Source organism: Artemia sp. Qi Xiang Cuo, chromosome 8 (genome assembly GCF_049724085.1).
Source record: "Artemia sp. Qi Xiang Cuo chromosome 8, ASM4972408v1, whole genome shotgun sequence".
In the NCBI taxonomy this organism is placed as follows: domain Eukaryota; kingdom Metazoa; phylum Arthropoda; class Branchiopoda; order Anostraca; family Artemiidae; genus Artemia; species Artemia sp. Qi Xiang Cuo.
The window spans coordinates 55,423,382-55,442,992 of record NC_142801.1 but is presented as its reverse complement, the minus strand read 5'-3'; the positions used below and the strand labels follow the sequence as shown (position 1 = coordinate 55,442,992).

General features: G+C 37.5%; 1 protein-coding gene across 1 annotated transcript in view; it reads left to right on the top strand.

Moving 5' to 3' along the window:
- gig (TSC complex subunit tuberin) overlaps window positions 1–19,611 on the top strand; it is a 236,097-nt gene that overhangs the window by 150,699 nt on the left and 65,787 nt on the right. Inside the window, exon 19 of the mRNA XM_089093612.1 lies at window positions 7,344–7,542. Within this exon, the coding sequence (XP_088949738.1) occupies window positions 7,344–7,542 (199 nt within the window). The remainder of the gene's footprint in view (window positions 1–7,343; window positions 7,543–19,611) is intronic.

Below are 19,611 nucleotides of genomic sequence, written 5' to 3'. Positions count from 1 at the left end.
TATGTAAAAAAGTTACATGTTGAAATCATTTTTATGTCGGATTTCCTATTTCTTTTTTTCTCCTCTCTTTTGAAGCTCATTAAAAGCTTTTGGGGACCTGCCCTATTATTTTTGTTGTTGAAGACGGGTGATATAAGAAGCCAAACAGTTTGTAAGGAGTGACTGTAATTAAGGAGCAAGGAGTGACTTGGGCCAGTAGTAAACGAAATTATAAAAAAAAGGAATTTTAAAAACAATGAATGCATCAAAACAATTGACTTTTTATGCTGATTCTAAACATAAAAAATTTGCCAAGTTTGACGTTACCCTTCAAAAGCTACGAGCCTGGAGGGTATGAAGAAGGAAGTAAATATCTCCATATAGGCAAGTGATCTTAATGAAAATCGATTTTAGATTCAGCGTATCAGAGAACCCTACTGTAGAGGTTTCAAGCCTCTATCCACGATAATGTGGAATTTCGGATTTTGTTTTTCAAAAAATAGGTCATGGATGTATTTTTTTCAGAAAATAGGTCATAGATGCGTTTTTTTTTTCGGGGGTGATCTTATTGGACTGATGGCAGTGGAAAGATCAGGAGAGCACTCATTCGAACAGAAATTTAAAGCTGTAGCACCAAACTACGATTTTGCTCCAAAGAGGACCTAGTTTCTATCTATAGAAAAATCTGAGATAGCCAATCGATTTAAAAGAATAAAAAAAAAAGTATATATTGAGTTTATATTGAGTTTATATATTATATATTGTTTTGTATTATATATGAGAAAAACAACTATATATTGAGTTTAGTTATTATATATTATATAGTGAGTTTCCCACTTACAGAAGTAGTACTGCCGCTCGATGACGCATTCTTCCCTAAAAAGCCACTTTTTTCACACAAGATAAATGGATAACACAAATGAATGTGCATTGTCAGTTTAATATGCATGTACTGATATTTAGTAATCAAAACGTTAATATTACTTAATTTATTAAAGCAATAAAAGTAAGAACATTTATATTTTTTCAGTAAAGTGCGAATTTTGTTCCGACCTTGGGAAGGCATAGGGGTTTTGCGCACAACTTATGTTAATTTCTGCTCGTTTTGAGTTTGACTCGGTTAATTATTGTAATTTCTGTTAGTTTTGGGTTTCGTTTATTTATCGATGCTGATTTATGGCAGTTTTACGCTTGGTAGATTATTTTATTTTATTTTTGTTCTTTTTTTTAATTGAGTTATTTACTTTTCTTCGAAATACTTATTTTGTGGGAAAAGTTTTTTAAATTAATTTCTGTTCGTTTTATATTGACATAGTCTTTTCAGGGAAAAAGAAAATAATACTTTAAATCTTTTCGTTTTTTAAGACTTTATAGTTTGGTCTGTTATTCGTAAGCCGGAGAAAAATTTTCATAAATCTTTAGCAATCTCACACTTTTAAAAATTTGGACACAAATAGTAGTGTTTAACTTAGTTTCAGATTTTCTCTAGTTAACCTGAACTAGAAAATTTGATACTATTCGCAAAAAAATATGTTTACTTTCTTTGATAGCTTGGATACACTTACGCATTTTGATTTGATTAAATTTTAAGAGCAGAAATGGGAGGGTTGGGGTGGGAGGGTGGGAGTGGAAGGGGGATTAGTTGCCCTCAAATTACTTTCGACTATTAAAAAGGGCATCAGCCCTTTCTATTTTCAATCGAATGAGCCCTTTTCGAAGTTCCCACAACAACTCCTTCGATACGAAGTGCCCTGGTCTAAACAACAACAACAACAGAAAATAAGACATATCCACTTAGATCTTTACTATAAAAATGTCAAGCCTTCCAATCACTTTCGACTATTAAAAAGGGCACTAGGCCTTTCGATTTCCAATCGAATGAGCTCTTTTGGAAACGACAGCGCTTTCTATAAACACCTTATATGCCCCCAGGGCATAAATTACAACCCTTACTCTAAGGCCTGTTAAAGTGGTTGTCATCCTCTAAGACCGAATTTCCAGAATTTTCAACTACGTTAAACAAAATGGCTATCTCAAAATTTTGATTGGATGTCTGTGGGGAAATGGTGGGCGTGAGAGGGGCGATAGTCGCTCTCCAATTACTTTGAACTATTAAAAAAGGCCCGAGCCCTTTCAATTTTCAATCAAATGAGCCCTTTTGAAGTTTCTACGCTTTCAATAAAAATCTTATGTGCCCCCAGGACATAACAACCCTGGCCCTGAGTGCGGGGGGGGGGTCATTATCAAAGACCTAATTTCCAGAACTTTCTACTGTGTTGAACAAAATGGCTATCTGAAAATTTTGATTGGATGTGTTTGGAGGAATAGTGGGCATGAGAGGGGGGTTAGTTACCCTCCAATCCCTTTTGACTATTACAAAGGGCACTAGCCCTCTCAATCTCCAATTGAATGAGCCCCTTTTGAAGTTTTACAACAACTCTATCCATAAAAATCTTATATGCCCCCAGGGCATAATTTACAACATTTGCCCTGGGGGCTCGGTGGGGTTTGTCATCCTTAAATACATAATTTCCAGAACTTTCAACTTCGTTGAATAAAATGGCTATCTCTCAACTTTGATTGAATTTTTTTGGGGAAATGGTGGGCGTAAGAGGGGGATTAATTACTTTTCTCTCACTTTCGACTATTAAAAAGGGCAATTTCAATTTCCAATCAAATGAGTCCCTTTTTGAAATTTCTGTAGCAAATTTTCTATATAAACTGTATATGCCCCTAGGGCATAACTTACAACCCTTGCACTGAGGGCTCTGAGGAGGTTATCATCCTAAAAGACCTATTTTCAAGAACTTTCAACTACGTTGAACAAAATGGATATCTCAAAATTTTGATTGGATGTGTTCGGAAAAATGGTGTGCGTGAGAGGGGCGTTAGTTGCTCTCCAATCACTTTCAACTATTAAAAAAGGCACTAGCCCTTTGAATTTCCAATTGAATGAGCCCTTTTGAAGTTTATACGCTTTCAGTAAAAACCTTATACGCCCCCAGGTCATAATTTACAACCCTTGCCCTGAAGACTGTGGGGGGAGTGTCATGCTCAAAGGTATAATTTTCAGAACTTTGAACTGCTAGGAACTAAATGGCTACCTCAAAATTTTTATTGGATGTGTTTGGGGAAATGGTGGGCGTGAAAGGGGTGTTAGTTGTCTTCCAATCACTATCGACTTTTAAAAAGGGCACCAGCCATTTCAATTACCAGTTAAATGAGCCCATTTTGAAGTTTCTACGATAACGCGTTATATAAAAACCTTATATGCCCCCGGGCATAATTTAAAACCCTTGCCCTAAGAGCTGTGGGGGGGGGGGGCGGGTTGTCATCCTTAAATACCTAATTTCCAGAACTTAAAACTACGTTGAATGAAATGGCTATATCAAAGTTTTGATTAGATGTGTTTGGGGAAAAGGTGGGCGTAAGAGGTGGGTTAGTTGCCCTCTAATCAATTTCGACTATTAAAAAGGGCACTAGCCCTTTGAATTTCCTATCGAATGAGCCTTTTTTAAAGTTTTTTCTACGACAACGCCTTCTATAAAAAAACCTTATATGCCCCCAGGGCTTAACTTACAACCCTTGCCCTAAGGGCTGTGTGGGACTGTCCTCAAAAACATAATTTCTATCTGGAAATCAACTACGCTGAACAAAATGGCTATTTCAAAATTTTGATTGGATGTGTTTCGGGAAATGGTAGTCGTGGAAGGGGTGTTAGTGGCCTTCCAATCGCTTTCGACTATTAAAAAGGGCACAAGCCACTCCAATTTCCAATTGAATGAGCGCTTTTCGACGACAACTTCTTCGATAGCAAGTGCCCTGCTCTAAAGGAAAAAATAAATAAATAATACATTGTACCAAGATCGTTCTTATATGCCCCCTGGGCATAACTTAAAACCCTTACCCTGGGGATTGTGGGGGAGTGTCCTCCTGTTTACTTAGTCCCCGCTTCTTGTCTCGTTCTCGAGTGTCCTCGTTCTTTACTTAGGCAGCACGATCGTGCTGCCTGTGATTTATATAACAACTTTCTATATAAACCTTATATGCCCCCAGGGCATAACTTACAACCCTTGCACTGAGGGCTCTGAGGGGGTTATCATCCTAAAAGACCTAATTTCCAGAACTTTCAACTACGTTGAACTAAATGGATATCTCAAAATTTTAATTCGATGTGTTGATTGGATGTGTTCGGAAAAATGGTGGGTGTGAGAGGGGCGTTAGTCGCTCTCCAATAACTTTCAACTATTAAAAAAGGAACTAGCCCTTTGAATTTCCAATTGAATGAGCCCTTTTGAAGTTTATACGCTTTCAGTAAAAACCTTATACGCCCCCAGGTCATAATTTACAACCCTTGCCCTGAAGACTGTGGGGGGAGTGTCCTGCTCAAAGGTATAATTTCCTGAACTTTGAAGTTTCTACGACAACTCTTTCAATAAAAACGTTATATCCCCCCATATAACTTACAACCCTTGCCCTGAGGGTTGTGGGGGGAGTGGTTGCCACCTTTAAAGACCTAATTTCCGAAACTTTCAATTACGTTGAATAAAATGGCTATCTAAAAATTTGATTGGATGTGTTTGGGGCAAAGGTGGGTATGAGGTGGGGGATTAGTTGCCCTCAAATCACTTTTGACTATTAAAAAGGGTACTAGCCCTTTGAATTTCAAATCGAATGAGCCCCTTTTCAAGTTTCTACGACAAAGATTTCAATAAAAACCTTATATGCCCTCAGGCTATAACTTATAATCCTTGCCCTGAGGGTTTTGGGGGATTGTTCTCAAAAAAATATTTTCTATCTGGAAGTCAATTACGCTGAACAAAATGGCTATCTCAAAACGTTTATTGGATGTGTTTGGGGGAATTTTGGGCGTGGGGGGCTAGTTGCCCTCCAATTACGTTTGACTATTAAAAAGGGCACTAGCCCTTCGAATTTCCAATCGAAGGAGCCTGTTTTGAAGCTTCTACGACAATGCCTTCTATAAAAACCTTATATGTTCCCAGGGCATAAGTTAAAACCCTTGCCCTGAGGGTTGTGAGGGAGTGTCCTCCTCAAAAACATATTTTCTATCTGGAAATCAGCTACGCTGGACAAAATGGCTATCTCAAAATTTTGATTGGATGTGTTTGGGGGAATGATGGGCGGGGGGGGCTAGTTTTCCTCCAATCACTTTCAACTATTAAAAAGGGCACTAGGGCTCTCAATTTCCAATCGAATGAGCCCCTTTTGAAATCTCTACGACGACCCCTTCCATATGAAGTGCCCTGCTCTAAAAGAAAAAAATAATAAATAGTACATTGTGCCAACATCGTTCTTATATGCCCCCAGGTCATAACTTAAACCCTTGCCCCAAGGGTATTGGGAGAGTACCCTCCTCAAAAACATATTTTATATCTGGAAATCAACTACTCTGAACCAAATGGCTATCTAAAAATTTTGATTGGATGTGTTTGGGGGAATGATGGGTTTGGGGGGAGGGGCTAGTTGCCCTCGAATCACTTTCGACTATTAAAAGGGCACTAGCCACTCCAATTTTCAATCGAATGAGCCTTTTCGATGTTTCTACGACAACTCCTTCGATACGAAGTGCCCGGGTATGGAGGAAAAAAAACACATTGTGCCCACATCGTTCTTTACTTAGGCAGCGCTAGCGTGCTGCCTATGATTATATTTAGTTACGTCTAACTGTGCATCAGCTATCGTGAAGGAGGAAGGCTGGTTCATCGTGTAGGCGGGGGGGGATCGATGCCAAAAAGAGTGCACTTTAATGCCCAAATTGTCTAACTCACCATGAGCCTTCAGATAAATACGGAAAGAGATATGGCAGGTGGAGGGGCGAAGGAATTAATATCACACCTCCCTACATTTAAACTAAGCCTGAATAAGGGTGCTGTGTGGTGATAACTCCCTTCTTATTCCAAAAAATATCTCTGACGTTCATTTACATTTATTTTAAATGTTCTTTTAACTCAACTTTTTTTGCTTTATATTTCATAAGGTCATGTACAGTGATGTATAAGTTTGCATCAGTTGTTATGAAGGAGGGATTTTGGGTCATTTTGTGGGGCGAGGGGTCGATGCCCCAAAGCGTTTATTTTCATGCCTTCACACCTTATCTTTAACTGAGCCTTTAGCTAAGTATAGAATAAGTTTTGGGGAAGGGAGAGGTAGAAATTGACGCTTAATTCTATTTGATCCCTGGGAATATTTTCGATCTTCGCCTTTTATTGTCGGTACTGGAGGGTGGGGGGGGGGGTGTAATATTTACCCTTCCATTGCGAGGGGTGGGGGTGGGGGGGCTGGTATATGATGCCAGGAACGTTGTTTTTAGTGATTTCAACGTGTAATATTTTTCTTTCCTTATTTGTATATAATGTTTCGATGTATTTAAACATGTGTATACAGTATATTTAAACGTCAGATAACCTCATTGCCGAGGCTGAGATGGCTTCAGTCGCGTAGAAGATAAGAAGCCATGCAGAACTTCCCCCAATATGGACAATAATACCTCTCTATGTTCATCCAAAATTATATATAAAAAATATTTATAAGAATTTATTCAACCAAACTACCGTTCATCGAAAATTTTGACTGAATGTTAAAATTGTTGCCAGTTTTTAATTGTAATCCAATATTTTATTTTTTTTAAGCAGAAAATTGAAAAAACAGGGCGCTCCGAATCACTTTACTATTATTGATACATACAATTTAGCAACCAGAAATCGGGGACTTATGGGGCCAGTACCTCATATCACATTTTGGTCAGGCCTGGGTGTGGTTTGTAAAACTATCAGAAACTAAATTTAAAAAAAAACAAGTGTTTCAATTGGAATTGAGGAGCAGCGTAAAAACATAAAACGAAAGGAAATTATTCCGTATATGAGGGGGTCCGTCCCCTCCACATTAAGAACGACTGTGGAAACACAAAAGTTTTTTTTAAGCACTAAAAAAAAATAGTGGAAAGAGCGAGGGGTTGTAGAGAGGACAGCCTCCCCTCATATACGGAATAATTTCGGTTCGCTTTGAGTTTTGATGTGGCTCTCCTTACTTTCGGTTGAAATAACTTGTTTGTATTTAACCAACTATTAGACGTAACCGTTCCGTTGTTTTGTCACTTATATTTTTTACAAACAACTAAAATGTATTATTTGTATGGGTTTATTCAGCTTGGGTTTAGAATTCGGCGTTTAGGGGTTCTTGGTTTTCATTTAGCAGTAATTCCGTCTGGTCATTTGAACTTCAACAATAAATGAAAATCTAAAAATTAATGATTTGGTTTTTATTGTGTGGGTTAAAGAGGGGTAGGGGTCCCATTATTGTTTGTTGCAGCCTTAAATTTCATATGTTTTTTGTGTTTTTTTTAGGGACTTCTTGAACGTGATGATAAGCGTTTATCACGTGACGACTTTTATACCCAGAATTCCCTTCGAAGTGATAGTGACTTACATAGAATATCCTTTGGTGTAGGTGGAGAAAAAAATGGGGCCGAGAACGGAGAGCCGTTAAAGCGCTGCATTTGTTGGTGTCAAAGCTGGGCAGAGGTTCACGTTCGCAGACCTGCAGGTATGAAGTCACCTAGCTTTTCTGCTTTTAATTTTACCAGTACTTAACCTAGAAGTCTTAAACCTTAGGATACTGTAGCTCTTCAAATGATTCATGTGTGGGATAAATTGTCCCAAAAATAGTACAGAAAAGCTTTAGGGCATTGAATAGTTCCTGGTGGTGAGAATGGGACCCGCCAAAGCACTGCATTTGTTCATGTCAAAACTGGTCAGAGGTTGATTTCCACATGCCTGTAGATATATTATTAATAATATTATTGTTATTATTAGGAGGGTTGGACCCAATATCAGCGGGTCGACGATCAGGACTTCAAGGCCTATTTCCTCTACACCCCAAAACTTTGCTCTATTTATGGTTGGGGGGGGGGGGGCAATGATGGGTTCGGCCCCCCATCCTTATCATATACCTTGCCAGCTCTCGGAGTTTTCTTCCCTTACTGTGTCCTCCAGCTTAACAATAACATTATGAAAAATATCTCAAGCCGGTGTCTAAACCTAGCTGGACATTCTTCTATCGGATAATTTCTTGTTTCCACTCTGGCCATCTCGCGTTTTTGGTATAATGAGGATTCACCCCTCCCTATTCGGGAAAGATGTTTCCGGAAGTTTCCAATTCCTGATGTGGATTCTGTAACCATTCTCGTTTCGGGCCTTTTCAGTTGTAGAAAACGTTTATTATGGGTGGGGCTGAGCTTCGGAAGTAATTCCTTCGTTTCCTTTCGTACCACTTTCCTATGCCAGTTTTCTTCCGCTCTCTCATTGCGCCAACCCCTCACTGCCGCCTTCCAGCAACTCTGAGAAATTGAGAGGAAAGATTCTGGACTATTATTTCCTAGTGATGTCCCAGTCTTTGCTGCTTCATCTACCATCGCATTACCCTTTATTTCAGAATGCCCTGAGACCTACATCAAAATAATTCAGTTTCTTTTGGACGCCAAGCTAGTCAGGGCTTCGTAGCATTCCAATTCCCTATTTTGCCGGCTCTTCACATTCCGAAGAGCCTTTAGTTATGCTTGATTGTCAGTTAAAAACATATCAGTTTCAATTCAGAGTTCAAACTGCCAACATCTAAATTGGATATTGCATGAACATTATTAATTCAGTAAGTTTTAGGTGAAGAAACAAAAAATTTTGCAATAGGAATTATAGTGACGTATAATCCCTGCATATAATTACTGACTTACATATTGTTTTGCTTGCCAGAAACAACATTAATTGACCTTGAACTGAATTTTGGATCATGATTGCTAACTCGCTTTAGCCGGATAGTGATGGAGGATAATATTTTTATATCACCCTTATTGAATTTTTTTCAAAGACAGCTAATAAACAAACTTGATAAAGATACGATTATAAAGCATGCATCAAAGTTTTTTAGTAAAGATTCCCTCAGGGAAACGATGGAATTGTGCAAAATTGTTTTTCGGACCGATATCGCAGAGAAACGTAGAGGAACCCACCCAACAATTGCCTTTTTCAATGACATTTGGGATTTGCTTGATAACCGAATGAGAGCCAATGAAACCTTGCCCAAATTTGTCATTCTTGATCCATCGGATGTGCCGTTAATACCTAACGAGCCAAATACTATCATAGCATCTCGTCTGAACGATACTGTAAGAATGCTGAACTGTCTTGTGGAAGAGCAAGAAACCCCATGCACCATCGCTCCTGTCCCAGTTCAGTGGCTTTCCGCTCCCCCAATTATGCCTACTGCAATACCCGGTGGTGCTTAAAATTTTACTTGAAATTCTAAAATCAAGAATCCCTGTAAATCAGCTTGAATTTATACAGAAAATTAAATGTACTGAGATGGTCAAGCATGTTGAGCTGAAGCGGGATCGCCTTATCTTACGTATGTCCGATGAAGCCGCTGCTCTACGTGTACCAGCAGCTATTCCCCCAGGCCGAAACATTCGCTCGAAAGTGTTAAAAAATGAGCATTTAGAAATAATTCGAATCGATAAGGATTTTGATGCGTCTACTATACCTGGTTTGGTTACTAGCGTTAAAAATGCCAGGCGTTTCGGTTAATATTCTGTGGTGCAGCTCACCTTTAGTAGCAAGGAGGATCTTGAACTCGCCCTAAGATTCGGCATCAAAATTTAATATTGCTTGTTTCGTATTTTGAAGCCCTTGACTAGGCCCAAACAGTGTTTTAAGTGCCAAAGCTTTGGCCATATAGCTCGCGATTGTGCAAACGAATCGAAGTGCAGTAGATGTGGCGAAAGTGGTCACTTTAGCACTCGTGAGAGCGCGTGTATGGCAACTACCGTGAAATGCGCAAACTGTTCCGGTAATCACGTCAGCAGCAGTTTTATCTGCCCCGAGATTAAGAGGCTTTCAGCTCGTAGTGATAATCTGGCTCCCCAGTCATACCCCCGAGTTCCGTCCGGTAAAAGAAAATGAACACTAATGACCCAACTAGTGTTAAGCTTCTGTTCCATAACATTAATGGTGCCAGAGAAAAGCTAGATGTATTAGCTTTCACTTTTGGTCTGTTTGATATAGTGTGCATCTTCGAACACCTACTAAATTCGGACAATGCTATGCTGCTTGATCTGTCAGATGACCATGATTTTTTTAATCGTCCTGCTAAAACGTTGCTGGGCCAACCGTGACGTGGTCTCGCAATTGCTATACATAATAAGTTTCAGAGTAAATTAGTTGATGCTAATGATTCATCTAATACTTTTGATCTAGGAGGTGTAACTTTATTGTGTGTATACATGCCAAATATTATTGTAATACTACTTTAAATAATAAATTCGTGTTAGTATGTGCCAGATTATCAATAGTCACGCATAAAATTAGGGCATCAGGAAAAAAAATTCTGCTCTTCGGAAACTTTAACACAGATTTAAAGAATGATAATGCTTCCCTTTCTTAGATGTTAAAAGCCTCTTTTCCATCTCACCTACATATTTTACATAAAGATCAGACTTACACGTATCTGCACAATTCCGGTATCACCTCAGATTTGGGTTTTATTAAAACAGATCTTCAAGAATCGGGGAGCCTTTATGTACATGTATCGCAAGATTTTTTAAATAGCGGCCATTCACATCTAGAACTGTCCTGCTCTTTTCCAGCGTCTTTAAGTGGCGGATCAGGGGTGGCAAAACGTTTCATAAAGAGGTTGTGGGATAAAAAAAATGTGGAGTTGTATCGTGAAAATTTAGATTCTATATTCCGTAAAATTAAGATACCATATCACTTTCTTTGTTCTTCGCGTCGCGGGGACCCCTTGGATGTTGATTTTTTTACCTTGCTGAAATATCACATTTTCTATAGGTTGTCGCATATGTTGCCATCCCTATTGAATTAGTAAAAACTAACACGCGTAAAAGGGGATAGTCTGATTTTCCTGGGTTAAAAGAAGCTAAATTCCGTCATCATTTTTGGTATAGAATATGGAAGGATTGTGATAGTCCTCGTTCAGGTATAGTTTTCGGTTTAGTTAAATGGACGAAGCAGAATTTTGACAATGTTGTGAAAAATTGGAAAAAATACCAATTTGAAAATTTATCATAGTCAACACAGGATAATCCACAGCTTTTTTGGAAAAAGGTTACTAAACTTACACGTTCCACTTCAACCCTGACAAACAAAATTACCAGTAATTAAGTGCATACTTATTACTTGTCAATATATTCTACAGACCCACCACCAATTGACAGAGATTTCCATGTAATTTTGCAGAAACAATGGTTACAGCTGAATCCCCAAAAAAATTATATCATTAATGCTTTTTCTGTGTTATTACATCAAACTGGTCTTCTTCAAATAGACAAAGCCCCTGGCGTGGATGGGCTGCAAGTAGAGCATTTGAAGTACGGTACACATGTGCTGTTCGAAGGCTTAGCTCTGTTATTTCAAATAATTTTGTCCCAACAGTATATCCCTAAGACCTTATGTGAAGGGTTAGTTACACGTATGTCTAAAAAGAATAAGGGCCCCCCGCTATGTAATTCATATAGACCTATAACCATATGCTCTGTGCATAGTAAGTTACTTGAAAAAATAATTTACCTGTTTCTGTGTGAAAAATGTGATTTTGGGAATTATTAATTTGGTTTCAGAAATGGTTTAGAAGTCCAGAATCTACATTCTATGTTATTGTATATAATAAAACATCAGAGGATAATAAAGAATAGTCTGTGTTTATGCGCAGTTAATATGGCTAAGGCTTTTGATTCAGTTTTGCATTCACAATTTTTAGTTGCTTTGTTAAGAAGCGGAACTAGCGGCTTTATTTGCGCGTGCCTTTGGAATTGGTACCACACTTCAATAGTGTGGTTCCGTTCTAGTAACGGTTTGACATGTCCCATTCCTGTAAAACACGGGGTAAAGCAGGGCTCAGTTTCAAGTTCATTAATATTCAACAATGCACTTAAAACTGCGACGAGAAATATCCCACCCTATATTATCGATGGTTATATCGATATTAGGCACCTGTCGTATGCAGATGACATGCTTCTTGCTGATAACCTGTCATCAATAGAAAGGGCTTTTGAGGCTCTTCAGGCTAGTTTGTCTAATATTGGCCTTGCTATTGAACCGTCGAAAACTGAGTTTATGATAGTAAACCGGAATGAAAAGACACATTTAGAGTCCCTTAAAGTAGGCTCCATCACTCTTCCTAAGTCTGATTTACTAAAGTATTTAGGTGCTGATTTTGGGTCATCGATAAGAGCGACACGCACTCTGGTTAATAATGAGTTGAAAAAGAAACTTCGCAAAACATGTGGTTTGCTAGCAAAAGTTAAAGGGCAATTTGACAAGTATACATTAGGAAAGCTCTGCAACTCTATGTTTGCACCGCACGTGTTTTTCTAACTCCATTTTGGAAACTTTTTTCGTCACAGAAAAGAAACAAATTAGGGTTCAATTTTACTGGTTTGCTAAATTCTTTATTGGTATTCCTCTATGGTTCCGTAACTCATACATTTGTAAAAAATATCATATCTTTGATATATCTAAGAAGATGGAAGAATTATCGGCTCGATTTGAAAACCGTTGCAAAAAAATATCTGATTTTCCGCTTAACCATCTTCTATATACGGTAGAATAGAAATTTAGTCCTCGGTCTGAGCAGTCTTTTATGTTTTGGTTGTTTTTCTCGTCAGTGGTGGTTGTCACTTTGCTGTACAGCTGATGATTTTTCGGGTTTTGTTCTTTTCTCTTTATTACTCCTCTAGTGCATTATTGTTTTAATGAAGCGAAAAAGAGTAACAAATGTGTATGTGTGGGTATATATGTATGTATCTATGTATGTGTATGTGTGTATGTGTATGTATGTATGTATATATATGTGTGTGTATGTATGTATGTATATGTATGTATATAGTAAGGAGAAGTATGCCCCAAGATTGCCGAGTTGTCAACGTCAACGTGACATTACTAGTGATTAATAGCAAAAAAAAAGCCTCTAATGTCTCATCTCGTTGTTTTTTAATGTATATTTTATAAGCCATAGGATTTATTCTGTGAGGCATACGATTTTGCCATTTGATGACCGATGTAGGAATTTATTCGACTTTCTGTTTAACCTTTATGATATATGAATGGGTAGGTCGTTACGTCCAGTATTTTAGTGTTGATTTAAGTTTCCACAGTTGATTTAAGCTTCCACTTGTTTGTCTTTTTTTTTCTCGTTATACATGTTGGTACTGTATTCGTTAACTATTTTGTGTTTCTTTTCTCTTTTTTTCTCTCTCTTTGTTTGTACTCCTCTAGTGCATTTTTAATGTATCGATAGAGGGCAAAAATAAATTGTTATTATTATTATATCTTTTCCCGTACTTCCCATTTTTAACAGTCTTCTAGCTGCCTGTTCTATTCCGAACATTTAGCCTGAAAAACTGTACCAAATTCTCCTAGGTGATAACTGATTACCTCCATGTCCACATCAGGAGTGTTCTGATATATTATTACCCCTGTCCTCGATTTTCCATGAGTCAGTTAACCAATCAAGATAATAGATTATCATGATACTTTGGCGGACCAGCTTCATTTCCGGCTCGATTTCCTATGTATGCTTCATCACACATTGGACCTACCTCTCCGGTTTTATTGTTGGGATAGTATTATACTTAGGCATCGGCAGCTCCTTGCACTGAAACAATGAGCTACAGATGCCAACATGGTCTTGACTTTTCCCATTTCGTACCATTTATCTGTAGTCTAACAGCTCTTTTTACTGCTTCTTCCTCTAGAAAATTTTCTACGGGCAGAAGTCCCAAGAAAAACTTTATAGATGCCGTAGCGGGTCCATGATATGCTTATATAATAATTAGGCATGTTAGCCGTTGCACCCTTATCAAGTTGGTTTTGTGGCTCGCAATCGTAGTTTAAAGGACCCAAACCACTATTCCATATGACAGAATCGGTCTAATTATAGTCTTATATAAATACATGATTCTATTGATAGTCAATATATCTGGGCTTTTGGTGCTATACCTGTAGATATAATACTACCTAATTTTTCTTCTTTTTTTTTTAAGTGCTATCCATACCAGGCTTAAGATTTGTAAGCTACAAATAGTTATGTAGGAGAATGGTGGGAGAACTTAGCTGCTTAAACGCCTACATAAAACATTTGTTTTGTATGAATTATTTTCTACCAACGCAGCTTTGTGTTTGCTCATTATAAGTGTTTATTTTTCTTTTTAAGACATAATAAATCTCCTAATTTGCTTCTTTAAAATATCAATTTGTATAATTTCTCTCTAGTGATCTAGGACGTAGTCCTTCCTATCCAGAAAATAATTTTCAGAATTCGCCCCTCCCCCTTCTCATACAAACTTTTTGGCAATGAGCTTGGCTACTAATACTGGATTTTTACTGAATCTTAGTTTTCTTACTATCAAGATAGTGTTTTATTTAGGTTGAGGCTCTTTAACAGTATTGTATGTATGTATGTATGTATGTATTTATTTATGACCCATCATACAAAAAGAAAAAGAAGGATGGAGTACATTCAAAACAAAGAAAAGAGAAGAAAATCAAAGAATCAAAAGCAAAAACCTAAAGCATTAAACATCAAAAAATTATATTTTGCCATTCATGGCCAGTTTCCTTACTGCACATATGAGCATTAAGCTCACATAGCTTGACACATGGATCCGATAGGCTATATTTTCTTATAAGATACGAGTTACGGGTCCACGGAGGGACTCGCAGTAGAAACTTAGCATATCTAAAAAACGCACGCTTCATTCTAAGACGATCAAGTTCACTAAATATTCGGTAAAACGGCACTAAATAAATAATATGTGTCAGGGCTACACTATTATAAATCCTTGCAAGAAGGGCTCTATTCAAATGGAATTAGGAACTTACAATCGCACCATATGAGCAACGGATTTTACTCTCCATATTTTCCAACATTAGTTGCTTGGTTTTCTTAAGATTTTTACCAATTGGGAGACCAAGATATGTCAACTTATCACAAGGCTTTACTCCAGTACCATTCAAATCTATACATGCATCATCAACTCAAGTCACACTTAACTCATTAAAAATCAGAACTTCACATTTTGCTGCGTCTAGGGAAAGCCCAATTTCACGGTAATTTTTTGAAATTTCTTGGAAACATTTTTCTAACCCGCTAGTGGTCCTATTAACATTAATGACATCATCTGCGTAACAAAGTATCGATAAATCCACCCCTTTATAAATACAACACGAAGAGAGTTGACACTGAGCTGGCAACGTTGCATTATTATATATTATGGGTGAAGTTATCGCACCCTGTTTAACCCCAATTTGAATTGGTATTTCATTGGTCAATAAATCATTTCCAGGAATACGTATTTTAGCTTTCATATGGCGGTACAATTAAAGAATAGGTCTAACTAAATCTGGCGATACTCCACGGTTCAGAAGCTCATTCATTGCTTGGGGATGCAATAGCGAGTCAAACGCTTTACTAACATCATACGTTTCAAAGGCTAAGGTCCCATCGGACTCATCTACATCAATAAACAAATTGCACCAAACATTTTAGAGTATGGAAAAATCCCAGCTTAGGCTGGACTCCGAACTGATAAGAAGGCGTATAGCAAGTAGAGTATAGACTATTAACTATAAGCAATTCAAACATTTTAGAGAATACACTTGAAACAGTTACGGGTTGTTACGAGGAACACACGTACGGATCCATCCCTTTCTTTAGGATCTGCGAAATAAGACCTAAACAAAAAGAATCCGGGGCTACACCACTACAAAAAACCATTTGGTAAAGCAACAAAAGATGACAAATCAGCTTATAAGACGCATTTTTAAACTGAAGGGCACATATAGTGAAGAAATTAAGTGGTATATATCAGGGAGGGGTAATTTTCTAGCACTTGGAGAAAGGAGGAAATATTTAGGGAGGGTAAGGGTAAAGGAGGGTCCTTACTCATGCCCTATGTACCGAGAAAATGGGGAGGATCTGCTTCACTTCATGGCCCTTTGTCCCGAATTACAGGATCTAAGGAAATATTTATTTTTTGTTAATGTGGGGACAAGTGAGTGGTTGGTTTCAGTAATGGGATCAAAAAATTATGGGACAATAAGAATGATAGCAAAGTATATAAAATTGGGTATGTCACATAGAGATAGATTTTTGTAAAAAGGGGTGGGGTGAGTGTGGAAGGATTGTTGTATGTGTGTAAGTTGTTTTCTTGTTTGTTATTTTTGTAGTCATGGCCCTTGATAGATGTAACATACATCTATCTATTTATGTTACTTTAATGGTATCGTGTGCTTTATTATGTTTTTGTAATGTTTTGTAATTTTGCGTTGTTATTGTTATGTAGGCTACCATACTTTGCTATGAGTGTTATAATCATGTTATTATTTTGTGTGATTTTTCTTTTTTTGCCATGGCCCATAGTGGCTTTTATTGCAATAAATATCTATCTATCTATCTATCTATCTATACCATCACAACCCATTGATTTTTTATTTTTAAGCTTTCGTATAACTTCACTCAAGTCTTTGGTACTAACTACAAAGGCACCCGGTCCGGGATTAAACAGTCGATCATTTAGTTCACTTTCAAATTTCTCACATTTTTGGGCGTCAGGTTCAGCAAACTGATTCATAAAATAGGAATACCATTGTATCTCACTGATAGTAGCTATATTTTCCCTAGTTTTATTATTAGCCGAACGAGTCTTCCATAACTTATTTGGGTCATTTGATATCAATTCGGCAACTACAACACTTTGAGCAACTCGCTGAGATTTGAGCTCCTTCCGAAAACGCTGCTTTGTAAGTAGCCGCAAGGTATTAACAATTCCATTTCTAGGTTTTTCACACTCATTCCACAAACGTAGCCAGAACTTCGAGGATTGACATGCGGCTTTAAGGTTTTCGTTTCTAGGCCATCCAAACTTCTCGGTGCCCGGTCTACACTTTATTATAGGGACAACGTACATCTCGGCTATTTTTAGAGCATGGGTAATCTGTGCACAGTAAAAATTCAGCTCAATCCGTATCGCAGACTGGTCCATCCCAGGCTGCCGCTGAAGGAGCTGAAACCGAACTCGAATTTTATCTAATATGCGGTCGCACTCCGCTTGGAAGATATCCTTATCAATCTTATCCTAACATTTAAGATGAAAAGATTTTGGCTTTCTTTTACCAAGTTCAGAAGAATGAATACCACTTCTAGGAATTAAGAGGGACAGTGGGATATGATCACTATATTCACCTTCCAGACCGACTTCAACCATTAGATCTGAATTGGGAGGATGGAGAAATACCGTATGGTCAAGGTTAGACGTACTTCCAGAAAAGGAGATAAACGTATAATTTTTGTTTTTCGGAATGACCGTGTAGCCGGTCGGTAAAATAGAAAGAAAAGTTTCAGTTCTTACACTTGAATTCTGGAGTAAGTCACAATTAAAGTCTCCAATAAGCATACACTTTCTATTCATCTTTTTGATCTTTTTTAACAATTTGGCTACTTTTCTGCAAGCAATAGCAAATTTTCTTTCAGAAGCTACATCTCTGTAATTTGATGGAAGATAGAGATTAACTATAACAAGATCATCAACTGTTACGGCAAGATAGCAATCACACATTTCAAGCAGTCTTGATTCGCAAGTTGTCAAGACGGCTAGACCGCCGCTTGGCCTTCCTTTTGCTTTAAGTATTTTAGCTGGGGATAAATGTACTGTTACACTAGAAGAAAGGCACAAAAGCTGAGAGTTTCTATCAGTCAAAAAGTGCCAACTTAGTTTTTGAATGCAAATTTTTGTTTAGTTCCCTGCCCGAAATCTGAAAATTTTTACCATTTTTTCTGTCATTTTTTGTTTTTTCCTTATACTTTGACTAGGTCTGGCGCTTTCTCAAATATTTTCCCAGTACAATAATATATATATATATATATATATATATATATATATATATATATATATATATATATATATATATATATATATATATATATATTTATAACAAAACTATAATTAGCTGAACAAAAATCAGCAACTTTTAGCCCCTGCCCCTTCACCCCTAAGACAAATATTCAGATACCCATTTTACACCAAGAGACGGTCCTGTGTACACTTATCCTTTGTGTATCATGTGTTTAGTTTTTAATTGATTAACAATTGTTATATATATATATATATATATATATATATATATATATATATATATATATATATATATATATATATATATATATATATATATATATATATATATATATATATATATATATATATATATATATATATATATATATATATATATATATATATATATATATATATATATATATATATATATATATATATATATATATATATAGGGGCTAAAAATTGCTGATTTTTGTTCAGCCAATTATAGTTTTGTTACTCTGTACTCCTGATTCCTATTGACGTAGTCAAGGATTTTGCTACCTATAACTCGGGTTCCGGTGATTTCCCCCGAGAAAATTCACCACCGGAGATTTCGCCCCGGCAATTCCCCCCCCCCCCCGGAAATTTCCCCCTAAGGAGATCCCCCCGTAGATTTCCCCCCTAGGAGATGTTTCCCCCGTTAAAAATTCTCCCCTCCCCCCTCTCGGAAATAATAGCGACCGGAGACTACCCTTGCCTCAGACTTATTCGCGTCGGATGTCACCCATGGCTCGAAAATTGTTGCAAAATTTTGCTCTTTCTCGGCGGCCTAAAATATAACAGCGAGTGGAGTACACTTTTTAATTGTCAAGTAAAAAATTGGTTATACACGGTAATACATACACGGTTAAAACGCTAGACTTTAAAACGAATGTTTCTTGCAATAAGCCTCAGGTACTCCAGCGTCCCCACGTTCCCGTAGTTTCCCATCTGTCGTAGAATTCTGGCATTTAACCCACATACTTTTTCTTAATTGGTTCACTGGATTGTCCCGCATTTGCTTGAATTAGAACCGCCCTGTTAAGTGCTTGTTCACGTTTGAGTATATCCGTGAACTTCGAAAATCTAGGGTGATAAGCAGAAACTGAAAACTGCAATCTTCTATGATAACCCTCAACATTGTTGTTTGTCCTGGGGAGCTCATCTTTCGCTCTGTAGAACATATTCCAGACACGAGGCGGAAAGTTGCAGGGTACTCTCCTATTTCTAGGCATTCTACCGATGTAGTTATCTTCAAAGTAGGTGATGATCGGCCCAAACACATTGTCAGTAAGTTTTGCTACGACAGCCTTGAATGCAGAATGTACTTCCGGAATGGACACGAATGCAAGAGCAGCTAGTATTTGAACGGAGACTACAAATTCATCATCGTCTCTATTCATTTCAGTGGCTGGAAAGCCTTTCCTGGAGGAATTCTGTACGCCCGAATTGAAATCAGAAAATAAAAATACTGGACTTTCGTTCATGAAATGAGACTTTAGTTCGGTAAGAACTTTCGTATACGTGTCCTCTGACTTGTTAGGCAGCAGTGCGTAAATCACTCAATCCTCGTACAGGCAGTGCACAACGTAAAGCTAGTAGAACAACTCGGGCACTGTCTTGAACGTTCCTTCGACGAACTAGTGAGAAGACGAATCGAGGAGCTGAACTGATGCGTCCGTACCAAA